This window comes from Oncorhynchus keta, chromosome 34 (assembly GCF_023373465.1).
Source record: "Oncorhynchus keta strain PuntledgeMale-10-30-2019 chromosome 34, Oket_V2, whole genome shotgun sequence".
Lineage (NCBI taxonomy): Eukaryota > Metazoa > Chordata > Actinopteri > Salmoniformes > Salmonidae > Oncorhynchus > Oncorhynchus keta.
The window spans coordinates 53078150-53093345 of NC_068454.1; the positions used below are offsets into that span (position 1 = coordinate 53078150).

Genomic DNA, 15196 nt, shown 5'->3' on the forward strand with positions numbered 1-15196 from the left:
TCTCTTTTAAAAAAGGGTTGATTGTGTTCCAGCCGGGTAAAATCACTAGATTCAGACGCGGGATGAATTCCTATTGGGCGGATGGTCAGGGGGAACATAATTACTAATCATTTGTAGACTGCAAATTGACCGCAAGAAGCCCGAACAGATATGTTTGACTAAAACCGTAGTTTCTAACCTTGCTTAAATTTGCATACGATCACTTGCCTGCCTGTCTATTATACGTGGGAACACTGGGGAACAAAATTAACATCCCTTGGAGCTGATTCCCTGGTGTTTTCACAGTATTTTATGTTCAACAAACAAACAAACAAACATACATATATTTTTTTTGCTTAGCAGACTTGGGTGGCCAAATAAAACCACCCGCAGGCCAAATTTGGGAATCGTGCCATACCAACACAATTCAGTCACGAAATAGGGACACGGAACGAGACCAACTTATTGGTGCCCAACGTTGTGTGATTGGTGATGTGACTTTGAGGCCACGTCAACACACAGTGTCAAGCTAGGGTTGTACCACTCACATGACACTAGGAAACTGGGTGGCACAAAATGTATATTGTCAGTAAAATTGGGTATTTCAGTCTAGGTGGTCTAGACCCATACAATCATTTTGATTTCACTTCTCTAGTTGTGGCAGGACAGCAGGTCTCAATAACCATGTTGAGTCTAGTTATCTTTTCCATGAGCAACTACAGCTTGAGCCTGTTGTGGCTCTCTCTCGGCCTGAAAGGATCACACACACACACACACACACACACACACACACACACACACACACACACACACACACACACACACACACACACACACACACACACACACACACACACACTTCTTTCTTCAGATAAAGTGTGTTAACAAGCGTGTGAAACTCTGCTTAAACTTGGCATGGGAAAATAACTTTTCCCTCTTCCAACCCCTTCTCTCTCCATCCAAATTCATGATTCTTTGCAGACACTCTTGCCGGATGGTTTTTATGATGTTCCTTTAAACTGCTAGATAGCGTATCACATGCATCAGGTTAAAAATCACAAATGGGCATTTTAAGAGTTGACCCCATATGACTTAGTATTCATTCATTCATTCTCTTTATCACTGCAACTGGGTCTTCGTGCATAGAAGAGGATTTCTCCAATAAAGCCAGCCTGGGCCGCCATCTCTGTTGTTATAGACATGTTTGGGCTTCAAGCCAGTGATGTCCAGAGTCCAGCCTGCTTTATCAATGTCCAGACACCAGAATGAAGCCCTGCTTTGGGGAGTATTAAAAACAGTAAATAGCTGCTGCTTGGAATAGAATGGCATGTAATCGTGTAGTGAGAGTTTTGAGCAACGGTCATGCAAAAATACAAGTGACACGGTCGGGTCCAGCAAATACCACAGAAGGCTTGAGAAGAAAAGTAAGGCCCGGACTGCAATGGAAATACTATGGCCAGAGGCATGAGGACAGGCAGGGCGAATACCAGCTCTAATAAACTGGTCCGATGCCCTGAGTGGACTGGAAGGCAACGCCGGACTATGAGACAAATTGTTGGTGACATTGAAAGGGCATGGGAAAAGGAATAAAAACACAGCTAATTGCTGTTTTGGAGGATTGGTGTGGTAGAGTATAGCAACCGTGCGTCAGTCATCATACCACCACGCTGGAAAATCAAGTGGGCTAAAAGCAGTGGTGGAAAAAGTACCCAACTGTCATACTTGAGTAAGAGTAAAGATACCTTCATAGAACATGACTCAAGTATTGAGTATTGGTGTTCCGGAGTTCTAAATTGAGCAGCTGCTGAAAAATGAGCTCCTGTATATATTGAGATTTAAATGTTTTTTTAGAGTGAAGTACATCGAAAAATCAAGAGAAAACTGCAACTCAATAGAAGACAAAACAAGGAACAAACCAAAAAAGGCAGGCTTTTGAAAAATTAACTATTTTTCATAAAATTGTACAGTTATCTTAGCTAGCTGAATTGCTAGCAGAATTGTTTACTTGTTGCTAAGCAGTTGCTAGGGACTCTCCTGGAAGAAGCTAGCTAGCTTACAAAGAATAACAACAAAAAATATCTAGTTAACAGAAGAAAGGAAGACAAAATAAGGACAAAAGAAGGACAGAAGAAAAAGGAAAAGAAAGAGGACAACAAAGTGAAACAGTCAGCACTTCTATTGCAACTTCGTATTTCGTCGTCCTAACGTAGTCTACACTGCTATCTGCCCAGCAGCTAGCCAGCTAGCAAACGTCCACCGTCTACCGAATAGCAGCACTGTAGAAACTATTTCACTCAACTGAACGACTTGATTAGTGTAGTGTAAGCTAGCTACATAGTTGTCTTTGCTGTCTTCGTATCCAAGATAATTGTGTAGTTTAGAGCGTGTAGTCTTAGAGTGATTATCTTAATTTACCGAGGTTAGCTAGCCAGCTATTTGTCGTCCTTAACGTAGGAGACACTGCTAGCTAGCCAACAGCTAGCCAACGTCTACTGAATAGAACTTCCGCACTCAACAACCCGGTCGCATTTCGCTTCGCTCCACAGGTAGTATCACATTTTCATTTCATTTCATTACAGCACAACGATTTGATTTGTTTGATCGTAGCTAGCTACATAGCTAGCTACATAGCCGTCTGTGTATCAAAGATAATTGTGTAGTCTAGAGCGATTTTCTAGGTTAGCTAGCCAGCTATTGTCGTTCTTTTAACACAACGTAACGTAATCAACACTGCTAGCTAGCCAGCTAGCCCCGAATAGCAGCACTGTAGAAACTATTACACTCAACGGAACGACTTGATTAGTGTAGTGTCAACAACGCAGCCACTGCCAGCTAGCCTACAAAGTCAACAACGCAGCCACTGCCAGCTAGCCTACTTCAGCAGTACTGTATCATTTTAATCATTTTAGTCAATAAGATTCTTGCTACATAAGCTTAACTTTCTGAACATTCGAGACGTGTAGTCCACTTGTCATTCCAATCTCCTTGCATTAGCGTAGCCTCTTCTGTAGCCTGTCAACTATGTGTCTGTCTATCCCTGTTCTCTCCTCTCTGCACAGACCATACAAACGCTCCACACCGCGTGGCCGCGGCCACCCTAATCTGGTGGTCCCAGCGCGCACGACCCACGTGGAGTTCCAGGTCTCCGGTAGCCTCTGGAACTGCCGATCTGCGGCCAACAAGGCAGAGTTCATCTCAGCCTATGCCTCCCTCCAGTCCCTCGACTTCTTGGCACTGACGGAAACATGGATCACCACAGATAACACTGCTACTCCTACTGCTCTCTCTTCGTCCGCCCACGTGTTCTCGCACACCCCGAGAGCTTCTGGTCAGCGGGGTGGTGGCACCGGGATCCTCATCTCTCCCAAGTGGTCATTCTCTCTTTCTCCCCTTACCCATCTGTCTATCACCTCCTTTGAATTTCATGCTGTCACAGTTACCAGCCCTTTCAAGCTTAACATCCTTATCATTTATCGCCCTCCAGGTCCCCTCGGAGAGTTCATCAATGAGCTTGATGTCTTGATAAGCTCCTTTCCTGAGGACGGCTCACCTCTCACAGTTCTGGGCGACTTTAACCTCCCCACGTCTACCTTTGACTCATTCCTCTCTGCCTCCTTCTTTCCACTCCTCTCCTCTTTTGACCTCACCCTCTCACCTTCCCCCTACTCACAAGGCAGGCAATACGCTCGACCTCATCTTTACTAGATGCTGTTCTTCCACTAACCTCATTGCAACTCCCCTCCAAGTCTCCGACCACTACCTTGTATCCTTTTCCCTCTCGCTCTCATCCAACACTTCCCACACTGCCCCTACTCGGATGGTATCGCGCCGTCCCAACCTTCGCTCTCTCTCCCCCGCTACTCTCTCCTCTTCCATCCTATCATCTCTTCACCTCTGCTCAAACCTTCTCCAACCTATCTCCTGATTCTGCCTCCTCAACCCTCCTCTCCTGCATCCTTTGACTCTCTATGTCCCCCATCTTCCAGGCCGGCTCGGTCCTCCCCTCCCGCTCCGTGGCTCGACGACTCATTGCGAGCTCACAGAACAGGGCTCCGGGCAGCCGAGCGGAAATGGAGGAAAACTCGCCTCCCTGCGGACCTGGCATCCTTTCACTCCCTCCTCTCTACATTTTCCTCCTCTGTCTCTGCTGCTAAAGCCACTTTCTACCACTCTAAATTCCAAGCATCTGCCTCTAACCCTAGGAAGCTCTTTGCCACCTTCACCTCCCTCCTGAATCCTCCTCCCCCTCACCCCCCCTCCTCCCTCTCTGCAGATGACTTCGTCAACCATTTTGAAAAGAAGGTCGACGACATCCGATCCTCGTTTGCTAAGTCAAACGACACCGCTGGTTCTGCTCACACTGCCCTACCCTGTGCTCTGACCTCTTTCTCCCCTCTCTCTCCAGATGAAATCTTGCGTCTTGTGACGGCCAGCCGCCCAACAACCTGCCCGCTCGACCCTATCCCCTCCTCTCTTCTCCAGACCATTTCCGGAGACCTTCTCCCTTACCTCACCTCGCTCATCAACTCATCCCTGACCGCTGGCTACGTCCCTTCCGTCTTCAAGAGAGCGAGAGTTGCACCCCTTCTGAAAAAACCTACACTCGATCCCTCCGATGTCAACAACTACAGACCAGTATCCCTTCTTTCTTTTCTCTCCAAAACTCTTGAACGTGCCGTCCTTGGCCAGCTCTCCCGCCATCTCTCTCAGAATGACCTTCTTGATCCAAATCAGTCAGGTTTCAAGACTAGTCATTCAACTGAGACTGCTCTTCTCTGTATCACGGAGGCGCTCCGCACTGCTAAAGCTAACTCTCTCTCCTCTGCTCTCATCCTTCTAGACCTATCGGCTGCCTTCGATACTGTGAACCATCAGATCCTCCTCTCCACCCTCTCCGAGTTGGGCATCTCCGGCGCGGCCCACGCTTGGATTGCGTCCTACCTGACAGGTCGCTCCTACCAGGTGGCGTGGCGAGAATCTGTCTCCTCACCACGCGCTCTCACCACTGGTGTCCCCCAGGGCTCTGTTCTAGGCCCTCTCCTATTCTCGCTATACACCAAGTCACTTGGCTCTGTCATAACCTCACATGGTCTCTCCTATCATTGCTATGCAGACGACACACAATTAATCTTCTCCTTTCCCCCTTCTGATGACCAGGTGGCGAATCGCATCTCTGCATGTCTGGCAGACATATCAGTGTGGATGACGGATCACCACCTCAAGCTGAACCTCGGCAAGACGGAGCTGCTCTTCCTCCCGGGGAAGGACTGCCCGTTCCATGATCTCGCCATCACGGTTGACAACTCCATTGTGTCCTCCTCCCAGAGCACTAAGAACCTTGGCGTGATCCTGGACAACACCCTGTCGTTCTCAACTAACATCATTTCGGTGGCCCGTTCCTGTAGGTTCATGCTCTACAACATCCGCAGAGTACGACCCTGCCTCACACAGGAAGCGGCGCAGGTCCTAATCCAGGCACTTGTCATCTCCCGTCTGGATTACTGCAACTCGCTGTTGGCTGGGCTCCCTGCCTGTGCCATTAAACCCCTACAACTCATCCAGAACGCCGCAGCCCGTCTGGTGTTCAACCTTCCCAAGTTCTCTCACGTCACCCCGCTCCTCCGCTCTCTCCACTGGCTTCCAGTTGAAGCTCGCATCCGCTACAAGACCATGGTGCTTGCCTACGGAGCTGTGAGGGGAACGGCACCTCAGTACCTCCAGGCTCTGATCAGGCCCTACACCCAAACAAGGGCACTGCGTTCATCCACCTCTGGCCTGCTCGCCTCCCTACCACTGAGGAAGTACAGTTCCCGCTCAGCTCAGTCAAAACTGTTCGCTGCTCTGGCTCCCCAATGGTGGAACACACTCCCTCACGACGCCAGGACAGCGGAGTCAATCACCACCTTCCGGAGACACCTGAAACCCCACCTCTTTAAGGAATACCTAGGATAGGATAAAGTAATCCTTCCCCCCTTAAAAGATTTAGATGCACTATTGTAAAGTGGCTGTTCCACTGGATGTCATAAGGTGAATGCACCAATTTGTAAGTCGCTCTGGATAAGAGCGTCTGCTAAATGACTTAAATGTAATGTAAATGTAAGTAAAAGTGAATGTCACCCAGTAAAATACTACTTGAGTCTAAAAGTATTTGGTTTAAAATGTACCTAAGTATCAAAAGTAAAATAACAGATTATTTCAAATTCCTTATATTAAGCAACCAGATGGCACCATTTTCTAGATTTTTTTTAATTTATGGAAAGCCATGGGCATATACTCCAACATTCAGACATCATTTACAAACGAAGCATGTGTGTTTAGTGACTCCACCAGATCAGAGGCAGTAGGGATGACCAGGGATGTTCGGTTGATAAGTGCAGGAATTGGACTACTTCCCTGTCCTGCTAAGCATTCAAAATGTAATGAGTACTTTTGGGTGTCAAGGAAAATGCATGGAGTAAAAAGTGCAATATTTTCTTAAGGAACTTAAGTAGTATTTTAAAGTATTTGAAAATAACTACTATACACCACTGGCTAAAAGGTCTTCCTGACTACAAATTGACCACAAATCCAGTCCCTCTCTGTCCCATTAACCAACCCAACCAGTCCTCACACTAACTACACATCCACAGGCCACAAATGAAGACTGCAGATACCATGGTTATTGAGACGTGCTGTCCTGCCACTATGGAAATGTATCCAACATTGGGATTACATTTACTTGAAGCCTTGTAGTGTCTGACAGAGAGATTTGCTGCTCGTCAGCAAACACGTTTTCAAGATACACTACATGCTCAAAAGTATGTGGACATGCCTTCAAATGAGTGGACAAGGTGATTTCAGCCACACCAGTTGCTGACAAGTGTATAAAATTGAACACACAACCATGCAATTTCCATAGACAAACATTGGCAGTAGAATGGCCCGTACTGAAGAGCTCAGTGACTTTCAACGTGGCACCATCATAGGATACCTTTCCAACAAATCAGTTTGTCAAATTTCTGCCCTGCTAGAGCTGTCCCGGTCAACTAAGTGCTGTTATTGAAAAGTGGAAATGTCTAGGAGCAACAACGGCTCAGCTGCGAAGTGGTAGGCCAAACAAGCTCACGGAACACAACCGCCGAGTGCTGAAGCGCGCAGCTGAAATGGTGTAAAGCCGCCATTGGACTCTGGAGCAGTGAAAATTAATTATCTGGAGTGATGAATCACAGTTCACCATCTGGTAAGCGGTTGAAGAATCTGCGTTTGGCGGATGCCAGGAGAACACTACCTGCCTGAATACATAATGCCAATTGTAAAGTTTGGTAAAGGAGGAATAATGGTATGGGGATGTTTTTCATGGTTCGGCTTGGCCCCTTTGTTCCAGTGAACGGAAATCTTAACGCTACAGCATATAATGACAATTTAGATGATTCTTCCAACTTTGTGGCAACAGTTTGATTTCTGTATTTGAAAAGTAACAATAACTTGAAAACATGATTACTGACAAGTAAAACATTTTGGAACTGATGTCCAAATACCAAAATATCATTTTTTGGGTGAAATTTTCCTTTGAAACAGAGGGATCAACACAGAGAATATGGTACACCCGCCCCCATGATTCAAAACGTTAAATTCACTCTGCATGACTAACTTCAGGAATCTGGTATCTGTGACCGAACTGCCAATGATCAAAGAAATCAGCCTGGGACATAAGTAATGCAGCGTTACATAATACTAAACCTTTGTGACCCTAATCAGCTGCAGTAGGGACTGGAGATTAAATCAGCATTTATTTTATGTCTTAAAGAAGATTGTAAAATGCTGTGAAGAAGGAGAGGAGAACAAGGATGAATGAAGCCATAGAAATTGAGAAAAAAAAGTAGAAAAAAGTAGTAGTGGTTTGTTCAGTAACCAGTAAGGTGCTAGGGTGGATTGAATAAAGAGCTCAGAGGACTAGTCCGTAATCCTTCCCTTAAATCTCAGTCTGTTTGAAGGCTTCCAGGTGTGTGATCTTTCTCTCTCGCTCTCTCTGCAGCTGGGCTCTCCCAGCACACACACAGGATCTCAGTCTCACCTGTCCAGGTCGTCCTTCTTAATCTCGTAGTTCTTGAGGACCCGGAGGAGCTGCACGTCCTGGCTGAGGAAGCAGGGAGGCAGCAGGCCGTGGATCCCCAGCTGGAGTCGTTCCTCCAGGGAGAAGGCCATGCCCTAAAACACACAGAACCATATTAGGGACATCTGTTAGACCACCACCATAACACCAGAGCACAGTAGAGACATCTGTTAGACCATTAAACTACTAGAACGCCACAGATCACTGTTTAAGGCCACCGTGGGCTAGCTTCCGTAGGACTACTGGATGAGAAAGACTGAGTCTGACCTTAATGTATACGGTAAGCCCTCTGGTCCCAACTACTCAACATTATCGTGCGGCTGTATGTCTTGACTACAAACTGTGTACTTGAGTGTATGTATTTTGTCTTTGATTGTACTTTAATTGATAAACTTCACATTGCAAATGAACTTTGTGTAAAAAAGATAGTTATTCTAAGTGTACAAGTCTGGGGTCTGTGGAATGATATGTACATAGGCCTACATTCTAAACAGTTCAAAGTCCAGTTCAAGTCCAAAGACAGCAGTAACTGGCGAACGAATGGTTTAAACCACAGATCATATCTCATTACCTACTTAAAATGTCTCTTCTACAACCCTGCTATCCTCTTTCTATTCAACATGACTGGCTGAGACTGCCCGAGTAAAACCTCCTTTGTACTTTTAGCCAACGTTTGTATAAGCAGGGACATTTCCATTCATCCCTCTACAGAATCCCTGGAGTGATGATACTCGGGCTACTGCATCATCGGCCCTATCCCAGTGTTTGCTCTGGATGGGGCGGGGGGGTTCCCCTCAAGTATTAACCCTTATTGGCTGATCTGATGTTCTGATGGGGCAACCGTCTGCTCACATTCTGCTGTGATGTCCGTCCCCACGAAGACACACACTGCAGTCATGAGACCAGTCTCTGTCAGACGGCCACAACCCTGACCTCTAGACAGACGGGCATATCGATAAACACACACGTTTAGCTTCTGGGTCGTGACCTTGAACACTACTGGATCTGGGAATCGGCTGTTGCCACCGTTGCCCCTCCTCTCTCACTGAGTCTGGTGGAGGGAGAAATAAGAGAGTAGGCTCATTGTTATAACCGAAATAGAATAAATGGAAAGGTATCAGATCAAGAACAAGGTTTCCAATGAATTCCATTCCAGTCATTACAATGAGCCCAACCTCTGATTAAAGTGACACCAGTCTCCACTAGTCCATAGAGGTGCTGCCACCGCCCCATAGAGGGATCAGAGTGTGTGTAGCTGTGAGAGAAAGTGTTGAAGACTCTATGGCTGTATTTTTACATCTATGTCGCTGCTGGGATGGAATTGAAGTTGTGGTGCAACTTCTGTGTTTTGGAACGCACACCACGCGGGCTTGGCTGAAATGTACAGCTTTTTTAAGGACTTGGCACTTAAATCTGGTTGAGGGGTTTGATTACATGGACGCAGAGCAAGAGTGAAGTAGAAAAGCATACAGTGCAATACAATGTAGTGTTCTTGACGTCGTACTAACCATCAGAACTGACCACAGGCACATTTTCAAACCTTGGCAGATTTTCTTAAAAAAAATATATAACATTATTGGGTTCGGTCTCAACTGAACTTGGGACTAATGACTCTGGGACACACACACAGGTTACAGTGCATTCGTACGCAGTGCACACCAGACAGGAACTCACACACTTCTTGGCAGAACACCTGAGGAACAGGCTAAGTATTTGCCTGATCACTTCACTTCGCATATTAGCAATGTTTTATTTGCCAAATTTATATAGAGGAGCCTTCACACAGATTCTATTATAAATTCCAGGGGACGTTTGGGCTGAGAGGTTGACAGCTTGGATGTCATCTATTGTACCTGTGACTTTCAGTGGACCCATGGTCTGATGTCAATGTCAATGCACTCCATTTCTGTCAGCAGGCCAACAGCGTGTCTATTCACAGCCCAAAGCCTACACGAGTCATGGACTTGTGGTTTTCTATACTGCCACATAACAGCACATTATAGTACATCAACCACTTCTGGTCAGACGTAACCTCTGTAGTCGTTCCTATACGGCATTGACACTTGTCCCTTGTGTTGGAGCTAAAACACACCGCCCTGAATGCCATTTCAATGATGATTAGGTGCAATTATCTTTTGTTCTGATGTTTAAAGAACATTGTTTGTTATTTCAATAAAGTTCTGTTCCCTCTTTGTGCCTGTCCTTTCTCCAGGCTTGACTGAATATGTACTCAGCAGACACTCAATACTGCCAGCTCGGGAATTGCTACCTTCCCCATAATCAAAAGATACATTCTATTTTGCGAAGAGCCAGTGGTTGACATCATAAAGGGTGTCTCAGAGGCTTTGGACTGTACTGGGCCATTATACAGCTCTGTTTAGCTGACTCATACAACTGACCATAAGACATATTGGAGACTAGAAGCTCTGGAAGCGAAGCAAGGTTTTTTTTTTTTTTTTAAATACATGAATGGATCTACGTATAATGTGGTGACATTATTATATGAGATCAAGCCTCAGATGTGCGAGTGCATACGCCACATGTGTCAAACCAGAGAGGGAGAAGCGAAGCGAGAGGGATAACTGGGCCCAAAATGTGTCTTCTCCAGCAGGTGGCATTTGTTTTGTATGTTTATATGGAGGTCAATGAATGAGTGTGGAATTTGATTAACAAAAATGTAATGTAATGGCTTGTTTGCTACGTGTGGCTTATTCCATCAAATAGACGTTTCCTAATGCTTAGGTTATTACGAGTGTAATGATATAAGTAGGACACGTTACCTCCCGGAAACTTTGAGGGAAAAATACACTTTATAATCGGAGTTGGGCCTGTTTTTCACGCGCATATCTGCCCTCTCATTAGCTAGAATGCACTCACCTGATCTTGCCTCCTCCCGACTGTACTTTCATTTTTGAAGACATTTAGTTTCATTGTTATATCACTAATTAGTAAATAACTCCCCTCATCTGGTTGTCTAGGTCTGAATTGACAGGAAAAACAAACACTAGCTGACACTAGGCCCTCCATGGCATACGAACGCAAGCTCACGCAAACAGCCACACACGCCCAAACGCACAAACTTGTTCTCTTAAATAATTGTGTGAATTTGGACAAGCATTAAAATAAAACAGTGGCCCACACAGTAGAAGCTCTGACACAGTTAGGGGCTTGTCTGTGTCAGAGCTAAATGTCAGGGCATGTCTGAGAGAGTCAGATGACCCATGGACTCAGTCTCATTAACAATAATTACTCGACACAGCTCTGTGGTCGCTCAAAGGTTCTCAGTGTCATACGTGAAATGGAGACCCTCCATGGAACCTAGCCCAAATGAGCAATTAATGGATCAGGGAGCCTGGGACGACAGGGCGAGCCACTGGGTATGGAACTATGGAACCACCTTCCGATTGGGGACATGGATGGCTGGGTTAGTGACGTGGGAGGGGAAGGAGAGAAGGAGCAGGAGGAGAGGGTAGGGATAAGATGCTGCTTTCCTGCTTTTCCACTGTATGCTTGGATGGCAAGAAATATTAGATCGACATGGTCTGCAGCTCCTGGCAGGTTCACTGTGGGAACCGGCAAGTGGATTTGGCGTGTGACTGACTAGCTATGTATCGGTCTGCGTCAAACCTGAACTTAGCCCGTAAATAGAACTGGCTATCCTCTCAATCAACCACCACAGACACTCAGTCAGTCACTACAGCCTGATGAGGCCCTCAGCGACTGACAAAAGCCATTCTCCAAAATAAACCAGATAACAGCTGGAGAGTGATGAGATAAGATGGCGTGATGGGAAGAGGCGGTGAAGGAGGATTGTGTTCCTAATATGGGTGCCATATTTTAAACTGTTCAACTCACAAACATTTCCACTTGTTGATGAGGAGGTGGAGCAGGTATTAGTTTGTTGAGAAACAATGGAACGATGCGTTGTCAAACACTTTTTGCTGTTTCAGTCAGTACAGTGACTGGGGTTGAGTTCTGGTAAGGCCAGGCTCTTGAAAGGTAAATATACAATTGGAACATTGTGAGAGAAAATAGAAAATGGATTAATAATAATAACAATAATAATCGTTGTTGAATGTTTGCACTCACTCAAACACGAGCAAAGATGCATTCTTGACCAAACAGACACATGTACACGACCAAAAGTATGTGGACACCAGCTCGTCGAACATCTCATTCCGAAATCATGGGAATTAATATGGAGTTGGTCCCCCTTTGTTGCTATAACAGCCTCCACTCTTCTGGAAAGGCTTTCCACTAGACGTTGGAACATTGCTGCGGGGACTTGCTTCCATTCAGCCACAAGAGCATTAGTGAGGTTGGGCACTGTTGTTGGGCTACTAGGCCTGGCTCGGAGTAGGCGTTCCAATTCATCCCAAAGGTGTTCAAAGGGGTTGAGGTCAGTGCAGGCCAGTCAAGTTCTTCCACACCGATCTCAAAGAACCATTTCTGTATGGACCTCGTTTTGTGCACGGGGGCATTGTCATTCTGAAACAGGAAAGGGCCTTCCCCAAACTGTTGCCACAAAGTTGGAAGCACAGAATTATTTGCAATGTCATTGTCTGCTGTAGCTTTAAGATTTCCTTTCACTGGAACTAAGGGGCCTAGACCGAACCATAAAAAACAGCCCTAGACCATTGTTACTCATCCACCAAACTTTACAATGGGCACTATGCATTCAGGCACGTAGAATTCTCCTGGCTTCCACAAAACCCAGATTCCTCTGTTGGACTGCCAGATGGTGAAGCGTGATTCGTCACTCCAGTCCAATGGTGGCGAGCTTTACACGACTCCAACCGACATTTGGCATTGCGCAAGGTGATCTTAGGTTTGTGTGCGGCTGCTCAGCCATTGAAACCCATTTCATGAAGCTCGTGACGAACAGTTATTGTACTGACGTTGCTTCCAGAGGCAGTTTGGAAGTCAGTGGTTAATGTTGCCACCCTAGGACAGACGATTTTTATGCGCTACGTGCTTCGGCACTCGGAGCTCAGGTTCTGCGGGCTTGTGTGGCCTAACACTTTGTGGCTGAGCAGTTTTAGTGCCTAGATGCTTCCACTTCACAATAACAGCACTTACAGTTAACCGGGGTAGTACTAACAGGGCAGAAATTTGACAAACTGACTTGTTTCGAAAGGTGGCATCCTATGATGGTGCCACGTTGAAAGTCACTGAGCTCTTCAGTGAGGCAATTCTACTGCCAATGTTTGTCTATGGAGATTGCATGGCTGTGTGCTTGAATGTATGCACCTGTCAACAACGGGTGGCTGAAATAGCCAAATCCACTAATTTGAAGAAGGGTCCACATACTTTTGTATATATAGTTTACACACTCAAGTGGACACGCGTACACGCAGCTTTTGTCTTTTTGTTTGCTTGCCCTATAGTTTTAAAGTTTGATTGTTGCAAAGCTTTTCTCTTTCGCTTAGGGAGTCGAGGGCTGGGCAGGGTTGGGCTGGGTGGACTAGAACGCTTCCACATGTGCCGTACCACATCTAAAGTGCCCGCGCACTGTGCCAACACATGTCGCCAGCAGATCCATGTTCCAGGAGCTAGTGGTAACCAAGCAGACCTGTAATCTGCCCATGGGGCAACGCCACCCTCCAGCTCAGGCCACACTGCCACGGCAAAGCCTACCCCAAGAACACACAGTCCACAAGGAAACGGGTAATTAGTAGACCAGATGGTGAAAGCATGGAAGATAAAAGTATGTTCTTTTCAAACTGATAAAAATCCTTCCGTGTGTTCCAGAAAGTTCCAAGGCAGAGTTGTTTAGGATATTCATTCTGGAGGGAGCGTTTCAGAAGTTTGACTGGCCCTTCTCATGCTCCAACCATGTAATCTCACATCTCCCACAAATCCAAATACAGTGAGAGGTTCTGGGGCCTGCCTATTTAAACCTCAAATACACTAAACATTTAAAATGTCCAGCACTGCAGGAAAGTTCTCCTGCAACAGGGTGATCAAATTAAGATCCTACATTTGTAACACTGCTCATAATTAGTATTTTCCACTCCTCACACTCCTTTCTTTCTTTTCTTACAGCTACAAAATAAATAAGCTACAAAATAAAATAAAAAGCACGAACTGAACCTGATGTACAATTTGCCCTCCCGCTGTTGACATTTCCTGAATTGCCCCCCTTTCCTGTGTGTTCCCTGAGCATTCTGTTTCGGTGGATGCAAAGCCCGCTCTTGGACGCGAAGATCCCCTTTGAGCGAGTACTGGGCCAGACACCCCACTCACCCCAGTCTGAGATTAGATACAGAAACAAAAGCCCTTCATGGAAGACAGATGGATAATGTTTGGCAGAAAATAGACTCACTGGCACAAACATGTGATCAGAGAGGTTTGGACTATTCCTAGCGCTATGGAAGGGGGACTGGAGGGCTCTCTTTACATCTCAGAGAGACGGAGAGCACTGAGTTGAGCTGACCCCCTGCACCTCCACTGATGCTTTCCCCGCTGTAGGGTGTATAGTGCACAAGGAAAGTGCACACACTCGAAAGGACGAACGAAGTGTGGATAAAGACTCATTAACTGTGTTTACTGCAACTCCAGTGTACAGCCCTGGACTCGTCAGCCCACAAAGGGCTCTTCTTGGCACATTTGGCTCATCGATGAACATGGCCAACTGCTGTATGAACCTGCTGAAGATGCTGACAAGGAACTAAGAGGTGTTGTAGTGTTGAAGCCCTGTGTTCAGCTTTAAGCTGATCTGGCTGGTGTTCAGGAGGTGAAACTATGTTACTTTGCCGATAGAAATGTCCTACATAGAGCTGACATGATTCCCTATTCTACGTGACAGTGAAGCATTTCTGTTCTACATACAATATTTATACCTGAACACTACGTAACGTTGCACCCCAATGGAGGTGGCCTTGGAGTTTCTTCTGGGTCTGAAGTAGGATAAGTCCCAGGGGGGTACTCACTCTCGAACCCTCCAGCTGACCAAACAGGGAACGAAGGCTATTACCGTAAACCCTGGCCAACCATCAGCTAAACCACACTGTTACTAGCACGTGTTCTTCTGACCACACTCAGAACCATGCAACACCTTAACCCAGATTATGTATGTCATTTGCTGTTTGGGGTTTTAGGCTGGGTTTCTGTACAGCACTTTGA

General features: G+C 46.0%; 1 protein-coding gene across 1 annotated transcript in view; it reads right to left on the bottom strand.

Moving 5' to 3' along the window:
• Window positions 1–15196, bottom strand: part of me1 (malic enzyme 1, NADP(+)-dependent, cytosolic) — a 126632-nt gene that overhangs the window by 79207 nt on the left and 32229 nt on the right. Inside the window, exon 2 of the mRNA XM_035750564.2 lies at window positions 8033–8166. Within this exon, the coding sequence (XP_035606457.2) occupies window positions 8033–8166 (134 nt within the window). The remainder of the gene's footprint in view (window positions 1–8032; window positions 8167–15196) is intronic.